The sequence below is a fragment of the Helobdella robusta genome, assembly GCF_000326865.2.
Source record: "Helobdella robusta unplaced genomic scaffold HELROscaffold_13, whole genome shotgun sequence".
Classification (NCBI taxonomy): domain Eukaryota; kingdom Metazoa; phylum Annelida; class Clitellata; order Rhynchobdellida; family Glossiphoniidae; genus Helobdella; species Helobdella robusta.
The window spans coordinates 4352878-4369409 of NW_008703718.1; the positions used below are offsets into that span (position 1 = coordinate 4352878).

A 16532-nucleotide genomic window follows, 5' to 3' on the forward strand; every position below is an offset into this window, starting at 1 on the left:
AAACTGCTCAAGTGCATGTGTGTATGTCGACACTTGACACGTACAATATGCGTGTAGGAGACACGGAGAAACACACAGTAAAATACGCACAATCACACACATACATATGCACATACACATATACATGTACATTCACATACACATACACACTCATACATATTATGTACACGCTCTGTACATAAGAGTATTCATTATACAGAGGTATGGCTGCTGAAATAACATACAATATGACCCAAAACACACAAACACACACACAAACAAACACACACAAACAAACACACTCTCACACTTTGATTTATGCCAATTGAATTGCATTGCAGACATATGCATGAATAAAATTTAATATTTATAAATCACTGGCGTAGGTAAGCATTGTGAAATGAAGGTATATGTGTGTGTGTGTGTATGTTTGTACGTGTGTGTGCATGTGTGTGATCACAAACACACACACACACACACACACATATATGTGTGTGTGTGTGTGTGTGTTTACCCACACATATATAAATGCAACATCTATGTGCGTGTGGGTGCGTGTTGGTGTTTTCTACGGCTATTTTTTTATATACGCATAATTTTGACTAAAATCATTTTGTTACAAGCAATTATTGTTGTTGTAATAATCATCAAATCAACATATTCGTCAACTTTCTTGATATTTCAATCATCATAATCATCACTATTATCATAACTATTACCATTATTATCATCACCATCATTATCACCATCATCATCACCATCATCATCATCGTCACCATCTTCATCCTCTTTATTATTATCATCGCCATTATCATTATCATCACTACCATAATCATTATCATTACCAACATAATCGTTATCACCATTATCATCGCCATTATAATCGTTATCATAATCATTATCATAATCATTCTCATCATCGTCACCAGCGTCATTTTTGTAATGGGACCGGACTTTGCATCTACATAAGTGTAGAGACTTGAATTGTGAATAACACTAACAATTAACCCACACACACGTACACACACACATACACACACACATACACACACTTCTACTCCCAAGTTTCTACTTTAATTATCACCTTAAATTCTATCCAAGATTTACTTCTCAAATCACCACTTTACTTTTATTTTATAGTTTTCTCTTTCTCTCTTAAACACCCACATTTTCTTAGATACACACACCACACACACACACACACACACACACACACACACACACACACACACACACACACACACATAAACAAACAAACACACACAAACAAACACACACAAACAAACACAAACAAACACACACACACAAACAAACACGCACAAACAAACACACACACGCACAAACACACGCACACATACAGACATTCATTATAGATGATGATAACAATTCATTTTTAAGTATATTCAAACGAGTTTTATTGTTTTTGCTTCAGTGATGATGATGGTGGTGGTGGTGATAGTGATGTTGATGATGATGTTTATGATGATGATGAAGATGAAGAAGAAGAAGATGATGGTAACGACGACGATGATGATAGTTACTATGATGGTTTTTATAATGGTGATGAAAATGATGATTGTTTTGATAAAAAACTATTATGATGGTGTCATTTTCGGCTTTTTGCAGCACACGTACACACAAATATATACACATACATACAAACAACCATACAAACAAACACACACACACATACAAACAAACATACATACATACCAACAAACATTAACACGTACATTTGTTCATACGTAACGAAACGCGCTTGTATCGCTACCTCTTCTTATTGCAAATCAATAGAAATACCGACCTACCTATCTTCAAAGATGACGATGAAGATGATAACGCCGATGACGACGATGATTATTCTTTTTATAATTGTGGTGATGATGATAATGATAGTGAAGATGATGCTGTATGTTCAAGTTTGATTATTTAGGTTTGTATACTCATAAACATTTGTTTGTTTGTGCATTTGTTTGTTTGTATATTTATTTGTTTGTGTATTTGTTTGTATATTTATTTGTTTGTATGTATATTTGATTGAATGTTTGATTGTTTGTGTGTTTATTTATCTGTCTGTGTATTTGTTGGTTCGTGTCTTTTTATATTTTGTCCTTGTAGCGTTTCTTTGAAAAGTTTTAATGTATGGGGAAGACATTTCAACTCCTACTTGTGCATAATTTATTATTATATTATTATTTTTTTTATTTTTATTATTATTGTTATTATTTTCATGTCATTTATTCTCATTATCGACTTACATTGAGTTGGTTAGGTGCAGTATTATAATTGTAATTCTTGTTTCTTCTGTTCTGCTGGGATGTGGTTTGACGTCTGCGCTTCGCTATTTGTTTGTATTTGTGTGTGCGTGCGTGCGTACGTGTGTGTGTGTGTTTGTGTGTGTGTGTGCGCGACAATGATTAGTTTTTTTTATCGTATAGATGCAGTACTATTTCTCCTGATTATTTCTGCTGTATGTTTTTTACCAAAGCCTTTAAAGTTGTAAAAACTCACAATTTATTAAATCTGCTAAAAATATTGATTACATCGCATTACATTACACCACATTACATTACATCACATTACATTAGCAATTACATAAATTCAAATTACATTAATTCACTTTAATTTTCATAGAATATTATATAATGAACATATATAACATTGAGAAAATAACTTCAACAAAATTATTTATATAATTAAAACATAAAAATACTTTTTTGAAATTATTTATTTACTATAATATTTATAGTCTAAATCATTTAAACTTTCCGAATTTCAGGTAATTGTTAAAATTTACTCGGAAGATGATAGCAGTAAAACGATATCTATAGACGGCCAGACGACTGTTGAACAGCTGAGCAGTATTCTCATTAAAAAGTACAGACATGCCCCTTCCAAATCGTGGTCCATTGTTGAAGAATGGGAAAACATTCGTATGGGTAGGTTGATGGTTTTGTAATAAGTTTTGTTGAATATGTTATTTTACTTGTTTTTTTCATGTTTCTGTTTGTGATTATTATTTATCCGTTCGTTCGTTCGTTAGTTTGTTCTTTCATTTTTTCGTTTGTTCATTTTTCATCTTTTAGATTGTTCGTTTTTTCGATCAACCATTCATCTATAATATTGTATTTTTTTTATTTAGTTTTTGGTACATTCAAGCATGTGTTATTGTTTTTTTTTTATTAAACAATCAATCATTCTTTCGGTTCGTTCAATTAATCATTCCATCATGGTTGCTTAGATTTATTGAGTAATTTTTAAAATTAAACTTATTTTGTAAAACTTGCTTTCAAAAAATTATTAATTTTTCAATTAAAAAAAAAATTAAAATATTGAAGAACGATTGATGGAGGAACATTTACTGGTGATGGATGAATTAAAGAAGCGGTCACATGACCAAGATCACAGGCTATGGTTCGTCAACATAGAACATAAATACGACGTTTTCAAAAACGAACAAGTATTATATCTATGTAGTTTTCGTCACTTTGGTTCTTTTTTGTCTAGATTTTTTTGCGGTTTTGAGTTATATTAGTAGTTATTTCAGAATGCATGCACGTTTAAATGATGATTTAACAAATAATAATAATAATAATAGTAATAATATTCTCTATGGGATCTTGTTGAACCATGAATTCGTCAATGATCAGCCTTAAACAAGCTTTGAAAATTGGGAAAATAATAACAACCATAATAATAATAATGTTATAAATAATAATAATAAATGTTTCTAAATATTAAATGTGATCTATAAACCGAAAATAATTTTTATTGAAAATAATTTGCAGATAAACTCAAGTTTAATGAAAGATTCCTACAACCCCGAGTGCTCAGGGCATCTTTACCTGAGGCCAGCCAATAAGAAGTCGTGGAAGAAATTACATTTTGTTCTCAGAGCGTCAGGGCTTTATTACTCTCTGAAGGGAAAATTGAATGTTAGATTGGGAGTTCTACTTTTAATCGCTTGTAGGAATAAAAAAATGTGTTGTTGTTGATGGTTGTGGGCTGAATTCATGATTGATCAGTCGATAGATGGATTAAATCTCATCTGAGAGGGATTGTCTTATATCTTGATAAATGAATATAGATGGATTAATTAAAAATCATTAATTTTGAAAAATAGATCAATTTAAAATTTTTGAATCTTGAATCATTAACATAGAAGCCTTCTGATCTGACATGCTTGCACAACATGTCAGATGTTGACATCTACACAAGTTTGAAGGGCTGGGACCACGAGTTCAAAGCACCTACGCAGTTCGGTTTCGCTCTTAAGGTCAGTTGAGTTTTTTCAATTTATTTTTGGGAAAAACTTAAATAAAATTATTATTTCATGTTAATATTGCAGTAGCAGTTATTATTTTTCATTCAAATTGTTTATTCGGTTTGGTTTACGATAAGTTAATTGGAACATTTAAAAATATGTGTTGACATATTACCATTTCATTATATTATTAGTAACAAATAAATTCAATTTTTTAAAATACCAGTGAGAAAATTCATATGTACGATATTCTTAGATGATCGCCTAGTTAATATATTAATTAGATTTAATTAACTTGGATAAAAAAAAACTTATTGAAATTGTATTTAGTTATATGTCCGATATATTCAAATTAATTTATACAATAAATAACTGTTTTTCACACTTACAGTTGAACAATATGATCAAAGTCAACTCAAAGTACCCCGGTATAAAGTACTTCCTATGTGCCGATGACGCCAAAACATTGCAAAACTGGGTTGATAACCTAAGAATCGTTAAGGTAAAGATATTAAAAAATTAGTTTTTATAAACTTTGTAAAATATTTCTCAACTAAAATCCAAAAGGATTAAAATATTGCAAAATGTTTCTACATCGAAATGCGCTTTACAAAATAAATTTTTTATTATTAATTTTCAGTACGGAAAGCTACTATACCACAACTACAAACGGCCGCTGACTACATACTTTTCACCGCAGCAGCAGCAGCAGCAGCAGCAGCAGCAGCAACAACAACAACAACAAATGAAACAACAACAACAAATGAAACAACAACAACAACATCAATTAGCAGCAGCGAGCTGGAGTAACTTAATTGACGACGAACTAGACAGGATAGCGTCAATCCAAAAGCCACACTTCTCGTCAGCTTCTCTAAGAGACTGCTCTTCCATCCTGACAAACGAAAATTCCTCATTAAAACACTCGCGCACTGATTCCGTCCATTCCGATGATTTCAACAACTTTCGAAAGAGAGAAGTGAACACGAGTGATCACCCAAGCAATAGTACTAGTTACATCAACAGCATCAACGAAAACAACAGTCCCAATCTTGTCCCGGATTTGTTAGCAGAAAATATGCATAATAACGCCAACACCAGCAGCATCATTAACAACCTGATGGCTAACTCCTCCAACATACCGTACGACAACAGATCTTTGACGAGATCCCCATTTCAACGATTTCACACCTTTTCAAATAGCAGGTCCTCCCTCCAGAGACCCATACTCCCTCTCACATCTACGGTTAGCAGGCACATCTCCAGAAGGGACGATGGAGAGGTTGTTGGCACACTTACCAGGAAGAAACCTTCTGATTTGGACCAAAAAAGGACGAACCCCATCTCTAACAGCAACAATCTTAACAACATTACGAACAGTGGCATCGATATCCTAGACAACAATTTTAACTGTTACAACGCTTTTGCTGACAAAACCGTCAACAACAACAGCAACAACAACAGCAGCAACAACAACAACGACAACAACATCATCAACAACAACAACAATAATTATGGATACGCTCTAAAGTGTAACATTCTTAACAGCAGCTTCCATAACGATCAATTCATCAACAGCCAACAAGCTCCCGCATTGAAAACATCCATTTCCTACCCGGACAACACGTGGTTCGCGGACACTGTGGCGCCAAGCAAAACATCTCTCTTGGATAGATTCCCACTTTCCAGATATCCACTCCACCTTCCTCCTCCCGATCCCAACTACGAGTACATAAATGACGCCATTACCCCGCCCTCTTACATAACTTTCCGAACCTTCAACAACCAATCACGCGTGATGACGTCACCGGATTTAATTCTCAATAGCAATGACGTCAAACTGAGCCATGACAAAAATACAAATAACAACAACAATAACAACAACAACAACTACAATGATTATTATGACGATCTCAGTTCTCCACAAAAATACAACAGCTTAAGAAAACTATCAAAATCGAAAAGTCAAGATCCGTTGGACTCCGAGAAGAGACGCCTGAGGTTAAACGAGAGCAGTTTGCAAAGGAATGGGTCATTCAACGATCCCAAAACCTTCCAAACCAACATTCCGGATATTCCCGTTGTGACGAACGTGTTGGAAGATGGTGAGAGTTTGAAGGATTTGCGACAGATGGCCTTACAACAGCAGTTGAATGCCTTCGATATTCCTCTGCCTCCCACACCCGAAATATTTCAGTTTTTGGTCAGCGGCTTGTTTTGTTGATTGTTTGTTAATTGTTCTTACAATACAAAGCTAGTTATTTGTTTTTAATTTTTAACAATTGGAATTTTTTTTGTCAAATTTATTCAAATTTTTCATTAAGAATCAGTTGTTGATGTAATTAATGTCGCTTCCATTACCAGGCACAAAACAAAAATGATATGAAGTCTAAACCCACAAACCACTGCCAACAACAACAACGACACCACCAAGAACCACAGCAGCAAAAACATCAGCACGACTACGAAGTACCCTACCATCTCTCACACAGCAGGTCCTTTCACGAGCCCAAGAATCCATCCAACCGCTCACTAACCATGAAAAAATATTACTCCTCCACCCACAACCAACCATCGCCACTAAAAAATGACGTCAACAATCTGAATAGAGGCCACTCAATGAACCATTCCTTCTCCTTCGGTTACAGACAGCTTTTCAACGGCAACAACTGCACACACGAAGTTGAGAATGGGCATCTTTTGAGAAGTAACTGCAACAGCATCATCTCAAATGGTAGTAGCAGTCGGTTCAGCGGAAGCAGCAGTGGTAGCAGCGGTGGAAGTTGCGGCATTCCTGCTCCTCCATGCAGAAGTGCTCTCACTAAGTTGACGTCGCCTTTGTCCTGCAACTCCAACAACAATGGTAACATTAATTACTCTAATAACGGCAACAACAACTCTAATTTTAGTTACAATAACATCAACACCAATACTACTAACAACAATCCTAATGCGATTAATAACTTGGCAGTAAACACACTTGCCTCTGTGAAAAGCTCCACAGTGAGTGATGACCTGAACGATGAATTACCGAAGCTTGGATTTGGTGGTGTAATTCAAAATGAAGAAGTACAACAACATCAACAACAAAAACTACAACAGCATAAACAACTACTTCAACAACAACAAACAACAAACCAGGATAACTTACATTCCGACAAATCTGTCAATCAGCCCCGCTTAGACGACATGCCCCCACCTCCACAACAACTTATTGACTATTTAAAAATTTTACGTGGCTTACATAAAAACGAACAACAACAAAACAATCAACAACAAACATTACAAACAACGACAACGACGACAACACCGTAAACATTAAATAATATCATTTTCATACGACTAACTTAAGTGATTAGTTTTAGTTTTAATTATTATTTAAAGTGGAAGAAGTACGAACCAAATTTTTAGCAAAAATTGTACGTGTCTTATTTGAAAATATTGCTCTTGATCAATGAATCTTATTGCCAATTTTTAAAAAAAAATTTTTTTATTATTTTTTTTTGAAGTTATGAAAGTGTTTTGGTGCTCCATGAGAAACTTTATTCTTTCCCGTAAAAACCTGTCTCGAAGTAGAATAAAAATTATATCATTTTTATCAGCGGTTTCGTTTTTCTACTTCATCTAAATATTTAATAATATTAATAATAATAATAACAACAACAACAATAATAATAATATTAATAATAATAATAACATTTATGCGGCACCCCGCAGCTTCATAAATCAGAGGCGCTATTTATCATAGCAATCATCATCATTATCGTAATAAATTAATAGATAAAAGAATAAATTGATATCTGGATGAACAAATTGATGGATGAAATTGATATCTGGATGAACGGATTGATGGATGGTTAGATTGATGGATGGATAGATAGATGGAGAGATAGGTGAATAAATGGATAGATGGATGGATGGATAGATACCGGATAGATTAGTTATTAAATGAATGAACAAATTAATAGATAAAGTTAGTCGAATTGAAACTAAACTGGTAAATGTTTATTTATTTTGTAATTACTTTAGTAAAATTACTTTTTCAATTAGTTCATCCATTTGGTTTAAATGTATTTTAGTGCCTTTCCAACTTATACTGCGTTTCGTGTTATTAGTATTATTATTGTGTTGTATAATAATGTTTTTGTTAGTGTGTTTTTCTGAAAGGATTCTAGCAGAAATTGACCCAATGAAGTTTAAAGGCTAATAATAATAATAATAATAATAACAATACTAATAATAAAAATAATAACAACAACAATAATAATAATAACCCTATATATACTTGTCCAATTAATATTCAACGATTATACAATATATAATCATTTTCATTAGGCAGAATTTAGCATTTGCGTAGTTAGTTAATTGGTTAATTAATTAATTACTCAATTAGGGAATTGTTAATTACTTCAATGAATATTTTTGATTTTTAAAATGGCACTTATTAAATTTTATAAAGTTTCATTTTGAACAATGATGTTGATTGAAAACTTTTCCCAAATATTGAAGATAAATGCTCGAATGTTGGTTTACGTCTATGCAGTTTGTGTGTGACGTGTCTGTGTGCGTGCGTGCGTGTGTGAGTTTGTATGTATGTATGTGATAGCTTGTATGTTTGTGAGTTTGTATGTTAGTGTGTGTGTATATATGTGTGTGTTTGTGTACGTGATCTGTGAGAGCTATACTTTTTAATCTAATAAAAATAACCAATAAGTAATAATCAATAATGTTATCAGAATTTGAATATCATACTACCACTACTAATGCTACTACTAAATAATAATTATAATATTAAAAACGACAATAATAATAATAATAATTATAATAGCAACAATAAATAATATTATTAATAAAAATAAGAAGAACAATTGGAATAATAATAACAATAATGCACCTTATGACGTAGTCGGTACTTTACATGAAAGAGAGAATGGAAGAAAAGAAGGATGGAGAAGGAGAGATCGAGGAAAAGAAAGAAAGATAAGAAGAGTGAAAAAAGAGAGAAGCAAAAAGAAATAAGAGAAACAGAAAAAGGGAAAGTAAGAGAGAGAGAGAGAAAGAGAGAGAGAGAGAGAGAGAAAAGGAAAGAGAATCTCATGCAAACAACTCAATAAGCTCAAGAACTGGACTGCCCGCTGTGTGCAACGTATGCTGTGCGGGCTAATTGCTTGCTTGCCAGTACCACTGTTTGTTATTCATTTGTTTCATTTTGTTATGTTTGTTTTTTATCATTATGATCTATTGTTATTATTTGAAAGAAACTTTAAGTTTTCGCTATGGTGTAAACTCTTTTTTAATCTTTTGTGTAATTTAATTTTCATTATATGTAACTAAACATTGAAAACCGTGGCATGTGTTGGGGGAAAGTTCCCATAGATTGAGTCAAGACTCCGACAACACAGCTAGAGAACTTGGAGTCACAATGTGTCCGAATTGTGTCCGAATCTGTCGACGACAACCCTCAACTTTGCGAACAATGTTTCTCAAGACAAAGAAGCAATAAGATCAAGCAATCAAAAGATACGTCAGAGTCGATTCAGCGTGTTTGATTTATGCAGCAACCTAACTGATGATGGTATGAATGTGTCCGTCAGAGTTGTAACAAGATGATGTTCAATCACAGTTCTGAACGCCGCTGCTAGATTAGTTGCCGGCTTTTCGAAATTCGAACGAATCTTATGAAACTAATTTTGCGAGTTCCTGTGATATGGAATAATAATCATTGGGAGCGCGTGCGGACTAACTACATGGAAATCATCAAATTTAAATCTAATTTGCTAACATGTGTGTTTATAACATTCTCAAGATAAGAAATAAAGAAATAATAAATTAAAACTTATTAGAATACATAAAAATTTGATGAATATTAAAGTGATAATTAACATTTATGACAATTATGAATAATTGTTAATTTTTCACTTTTTTGTGAATAAAATGGAATAAAAAAATTAAACATTTAAAATTTAATTATTAACAATTAATGTTTAATTTATCAACAATTTATTAACAATAATACTGTTTATGTATCTTTTAATGTTAGTTTATATTGGAAGATTTTCGACTGAAAGAAAGTTTTTTTTACGTCTGGTAAGGGAGCATGGATGGGGCAAAACTTGCATGCTGGTTCATACGCAGTGCACTCAAACTTTTGTTGTACCAATCATCTTCATGGTCCTGTCGGGTTTTGAATGGTTGTATGTAGTTGTGGAGTTTGGCCCTGATTCAAATTTTCTATATTTTTTCTGTTTTTTTTTATCAGATTTGTAAATTTAAAAAAATTCTTATTTTTCTGTTTTTATGTACCTTGTGCAATCCGTTTTGTACAGATTCAAAGGTTTTCTTAGATTAAAATAATCACAACGTCATACAAATATCTCTACCGTATAACATTTTCAGAATACTTTTGTTGCAAATAGTAATTGTTATATCGAGATTTTATTCAAAACAAATATATACATTTATATTGATTTATGGTTTATTTTTATTCTTTTCCACATAAAAAACAGACCGCCTAGCAGTCATGTTGATGATATGAAGGGCCGTCCATAAGGGATGTCCCGCTTCAAGGAGGGAGGGGGTCTAAATATTTGTGGCACTTTGTGACGGGGGTCAAAAAAACGTTAAAAAAGCGTGACTACAATCCTTGATAGAGCAACCGATCGACTTACTAAATTAAGGCCGTAATCTGAAACCATAGGCGGGAGACGTTGATTCTGAGTCAGACCCGCCATGGAGCCTGTCATGGCGACCATACTTCCGTTTGCGGTCACGTGATTCATGGAGCCCAGGCCGGAGAACTGCGCCATGGAGGAGTACCCGCCAGAGTTTGGCAGGGAGTATCTGATAGTTAGTTAGTTGTTTGTTGTGTTAAGAAAGTTTTCAGAAAATTTGTTGTACTGTTTACAGAAATAATCACAAAAACACTTTTCTTTATTTATTTTTTCTTCAAACTAGTAGTCGCCGAATGTATTTTAGTGGTTCTCTCTCATTTACCGTATTAACATTCTAGGGAGTGAACTGTGACCTTATTGATATTTCTCTCTACATCAAGTGTTGTCTTGTCTGTTTACAAAGTATGGTATCTTTAATGAGTGAATTTATTAATAAAATGAAAAAAGTGCTCTGGCTTCAAAATATCTAAAGAGATCCTATTTTCATCCTAGCAGACAAAACATTCAAAGACTATTCTACTATCGAATGAGTTAATTTCAGCAGAACTGCATGTCTGAAACGTCTAAAAAAAATTACGTTAACTCGATTTTCTAAGGCTTCAACATAATTTTGATATATGATATGGTACTTGTTAGAGACTAGTGACCGAAATGAAAACAATAAAATAATAATTTTTCATCTGTAGCAGACGAGTGACAACTCATCTGCTACAGATGCAACTCGTCTGCAGCTGGCTGACCTGACCATAGAGTTTCCGGAGCAGCCAGGATAGGGATAAGTTGACCTGCCCATGGAGTGGTGGTACAGATTCCTCATCGTGCAAGCCGAAGCTCCGGGATTCAGTGACTTCACCAGCTGTTTCTCTTGTTTTCTGTATTTGGCTCTCCTATTCTGGAACCACACCTACCGATATTGCGTGAATGAATGTTTCGCGTACGATTTTTGTGCGTGAGTCAAATATTTTTGTGTACAGTGTTTTTGAGTGTTGTTTAATGTTTTGTTGGTCACAGTTTTTTTCGGCAGTTGACAACATACGTCATAAATTAATTAATATGCGTGAATTAATCTGATAGCTTTTATTGCTAATAAACTTTATAGTTATGAAAAACACGGTTAAACAAAGGGATTGTTATAAAATTTTAAAAAGTTGAATCAGTTACATTGTGAACTTGAATAGAAATAATTTGCAAACGAGTCTCACTTGAATTCTAGCCTCATTCAACTTGGTGACCCTGGCCAACTCCTCACGAACATAAATATCAGGGTAGTGGCTCTTGGCGAATGCGGTCTCCAGTTCTTGCAGCTGATCCTGTGTGAATGTGGTCCTGTGTCGACGTCTGGCCGGCGTCTGGCAGGTTGCTGGGTTGTGCAGACCAGACGTAAGTGAGGGTGGTAACATGGAGGAAGCTGATGACGAAGATGAAGATGATGGAAAAGATGAGGAGGAGGAAGATGATGAGGAAATTGGCGGCAATGAATTACAACTAAGGAGATTGATTCCTCCTTGACAACTGCTGATGTTGTTGGTGTTGTTGTTGTTGTTAACATTGCTATTGCCGTTGTTGCTGTTGTTGTGACTGTTGTTGTTGTGGCTGTGGTTGTTGTTGTTGTTGCTAGAGGAAGCTGCAAATAAACTTGAGCTGACGCCAACCGCGTTTTCTGATTTTATTTTCTTGAACGTTCCGTCTGTTTGATTCCAGTTTTCAACGCAATATAACAAATATTTAATGAAATTTTTTCTATCTAATAACAAATAACAAAAAACAAAACAAAATTGTCATCGCTATCAAGTAAAACAACAAAAAAAATTTGGCAAATTCATTATCACTGTTATTAAAATTTGTTGACCGTCACTCTTTTTTAGAGTTTAGAGGCTCTTTTTAGCATCTGAATATTAAAACAATTATGATTTAATTTTTTTTTTAAATTCCTCTCCTTTCATCCCATTGATGTACGTGTGTATACTGCATACGTGCGTGTTAATAACGTATGTGTGCTTCAAAATTATCAACGCATATCTTGACATCTTAACAGTATTAAAGGTATTTACCTGTTTGAATTGGTTTCATTTTTTAAAAGATGTTATAAAATGTTTGACAGGGTAGGGGCACTCGTAAAAAATATTTGTAGAAATTTTTGAAAAGATTTCATTTGCTAATTGTGTAAACTAGCTGTACCTATCATGCACAAAGGTTGAATGTTGAAAATTTACAGTGTTTCCAACTATGTAACAAATATGAGTCAACGCTGAAATCACTAAGTTTGAAAATTTAAAAAACCGTCGATTCGAAATATAATTACATTTAAAAAAAATTATTTAATTGGAATATTTTTGAAAAATTTCGCTGGACAAATTGAAGACAACGTGTATAAAAATAAAAAATTGTTTTTATTTGTAGAAAAAAATATACGTTCAGAGTTTAAACATAAAAAAATTCTAACCCGAAGGATGTTGTTCGTTAGTACCATGAAGAGTGTTTGCCCTGGATGGAATGTTGTGTTGTTGTTGGTTGTTACTAACCAAGTGGTTGTTGTTGATGCTACTGCTGCTGCTACTATCCAAGAACTGGTTGTTGTAGCTGTGTTGCGGTACAAATGGTAGCGCGCAGGAATCGTTCACGTGACCGAAGTAGCCGATGTGGCTGTTATTGTGGTAGCCGAGGGATGAATACAGGGAGGCGAAATCATCGATGACGGAAAATTTTTTTCGATCCTTTCGTTGTTGCTGTATGTTGTTGTCGCTACTGTCGCCGATGTTGTTAGAAGTGTTGCTGCTGTGGCTACTGCTTCCGCTGCTACCCATGTTGCTTTGATTGCTAATCATTTTCACTGTCAAAACTTTTTTCACCAACTCTTTCGATTATATTTTTAAAATATAAACTAAAATAATTTCTTAATATTTATTTGATTTTCCAAATTATAACTATTTATTTCCAGTTTCATATATACCATTAAAAATGTCAGTGCGTAATTAATATTCGAAACGAAAGATATTTGTTACATTATTGGCGTATCGATGACGTCAGCATTAAGTAGCCAATCATAAAGTTAATGACGAGATGAACTCAAAGATGTCCACAAGATACAATTGGAATGAAAATCGAATGAAAATCCCCTTACTTGATGTTACCTAGGTTGATGCCTGAATGAATGCAGGTCACGTTATTAAGTTGTTAACAGAAATTAAAGACAAATTTACACACGCACGCAAAAATTCAACATACAAACAAACATACAAACATGCAAACAAACATACAAACAAACATGCAAACAAGCAGAAAAATTGTAACAACGTGTTATTATATTTTTGCCAAAAGTCAGATTAGCGGTCGACAGCTGATAAATGCAATAAAAGATAATATTATATACACTAACTCTCTCAACAAACACAAACGAACTTGCTCGCACACCCCGCGCACACACATACACACATTCATATAAATACACAAAGTTCCAATATATACAATAATATCATAAAACGCACGTGAACACGCACGCACGCACGCACACGCAAACATATTTACGAGACTAGGAACATGTATGAAATATAAAATACTGACTGTGCGACTGACCAAGAACAAGTCAGCTCTGTCGCTGATGAGACAAATGAGTTTCACTAAATTCCATCTGCTCATCATAGTAGGCGAAAGCATTAGGCGCTATATTCAGTATGTATACATACCCATACACGCTGATGTGTACATTCATGTGTATGCATATATTCATACACAAACTTATATGTACATTTGTGTCTATATACATAGGTATGTATGTGTCTATGTCTATATATATGGTAGGTATGTGTGTATATATATATATATATATAGGTATTGGTCTATATACATAGCTAGGTATTGGTATATTTATATGGTATTTTTATTGCCCTATGTTTGTATGACATTTTGTTAGATGCTCTCAATAGGAATATATATATATTCAATTTTGCATATAAATGATTTATTAGTGTGTGTATGTGCATTTGTGGGTTTGTTTGTATATGTTATCATAAATTCCCATATTATATATATATATATATATATAGAGAGAGAGAGAGAGAGAGAGAGAAAGAGAAAGAGAGAGAGAGAGAATATATACACATATATAAAGATTTTTGTATTGTTTTGTATGTTTGTATACATAATTGTATGTACGTATGTATGTATGTAGGAAAGTATAGGTTTGTAGGACGATCGAATCTTATGAAAGTAAATCTGGTTGTGTAAACATGTTTGAAGAAATATGACTTGATCAAGTTCTTTGCATGTCTTATTTTTAATGTATAGAACATATATGCAGTTCAACATTTAGAACTGATTTTACCACTGCAGGTTTTACGTGGTTTTTGTAAAGGACAAATGTTCGTATTTTCATGTGATGTGAATTTTTTGCTGTAGAGAATTCACGTTTGAAAGTATTCTATTTTTCAGTAAATAAATAAAAAGTAGTTTTTTTTAATAATTTAAAAATTAATAATTTTTAATAATTTTCTAAGATTTTAGTGAATGTTAATCAATTTGAATTACTATGTATAGGTATAGCTGTCCTGAATTTTTTTCCAGATCCGAAAATATTAAATTATACAATGATCTATAAAAAGATATTCATGTTTTATAATATTTTGAATTAGAAAAAAGCCACACTGTCATTATGTGAAAACTTGAAAGTTGTTTAATTTTTATTTTCAAATAAGATAGCTCAGACTGTAAAAGTGCGAGTTACACACTTAACAGCCAGGTTTAAGACTATAACATAAACGTGACTGCCTGGTTTGATTTCTATCTCAAACTGTGTATCATGTATCATTGTATCATGCGTCACTCAAACAAATGTGCATTATGTATCATTTTATCAAATGCGTGTCATATAACATTATATAAAATGTGTATCATGTATCATTATATCAAATGTGCATCATGCATCATTAAATTAAATGTGCATCATGTATCCTTATATCAAACGTGTATCATGTATCATGATTTCAATTGCGTGATAAAATGTTCTACACTGGTATATTTGGATGATATTAAGGTTGAACGATTTGAAGAAATTATTGAAAAACCCGCCACCATCCATGCGTGTGTAGTTTATCAAATTTTTTGTTTTATCGTATGCTTTTTGTGACATTCTTTCTATTTCATAGTTTTGCTCTCAACACATTTTGATTAAATCAAAAAAATTGTTTAAATGAATTTAATTTTTTTTAGCAATTAATGTAATGTAGATTGGAGTAAAACAGTTTGCATGCCTCTCACCGCTGATGAAATTTTAAAAACGACCTACCAGCAAATCGAAATTTTTAAACTGTACAAAATAAAAGTAAAAATAAAAAAACTGAAAAACTGCCAAAGAATTCATTCAAAAAGTTAAAACACCAACAATAGAGCTACATTGTCTATATCAAAATAAATGCGAAAAATTGCTAATATTTTTTTACCAGCATAAGCAAAAAAACAATTTTTTTCGTAGTTAATTCAAAATCGTGAATACGTACGAGCGCAAAACTGATGTAACGTTGTTTGCGGCAATCGTTCGTCCAATTTTCAGTCTCTACCAATTCAATCAGCCTGCCGTTATGCACTTGCGTGATTGTATGCCTGCGTATATATTGCGTGTATGT

The 16532-nt window shown here is 33.1% G+C and overlaps 3 protein-coding genes across 3 annotated transcripts; 2 read left to right on the forward strand and 1 right to left on the reverse strand.

Annotated features, from left to right (window-relative positions):
* Positions 1 to 2755: 2755 nt before the first annotated feature.
* HELRODRAFT_73886 (hypothetical protein) lies at positions 2756 to 4766 on the forward strand (the record flags this gene model as incomplete). Its single annotated transcript, XM_009014443.1, has 5 exons — positions 2756 to 2918; positions 3318 to 3480; positions 3779 to 3914; positions 4142 to 4255; positions 4665 to 4766. Coding segments are annotated over 5 exons (678 nt in total), but the record flags the coding sequence as incomplete, so codon positions are not given.
* A 222-nt stretch (positions 4767 to 4988) lies between these two features.
* HELRODRAFT_190569 (hypothetical protein) lies at positions 4989 to 7841 on the forward strand (the record flags this gene model as incomplete). The annotated part of the gene is made up of 4 exons (XM_009014444.1): positions 4989 to 6446; positions 6608 to 6738; positions 6853 to 7246; positions 7385 to 7841. 4 exons carry the CDS (start codon positions 4989 to 4991, stop codon positions 7556 to 7558), a joined length of 2157 nt encoding a protein of 718 aa, XP_009012692.1. The 3' UTR covers positions 7559 to 7841.
* A 3932-nt stretch (positions 7842 to 11773) lies between these two features.
* On the reverse strand, positions 11774 to 12257 carry HELRODRAFT_148480 (hypothetical protein; the record flags this gene model as incomplete). The annotated part of the gene is made up of 2 exons (XM_009014445.1): positions 11774 to 11818; positions 12117 to 12257. Coding segments are annotated over 2 exons (186 nt in total), but the record flags the coding sequence as incomplete, so codon positions are not given.
* Between the last annotated feature and the right edge of the window lie 4275 nt (positions 12258 to 16532).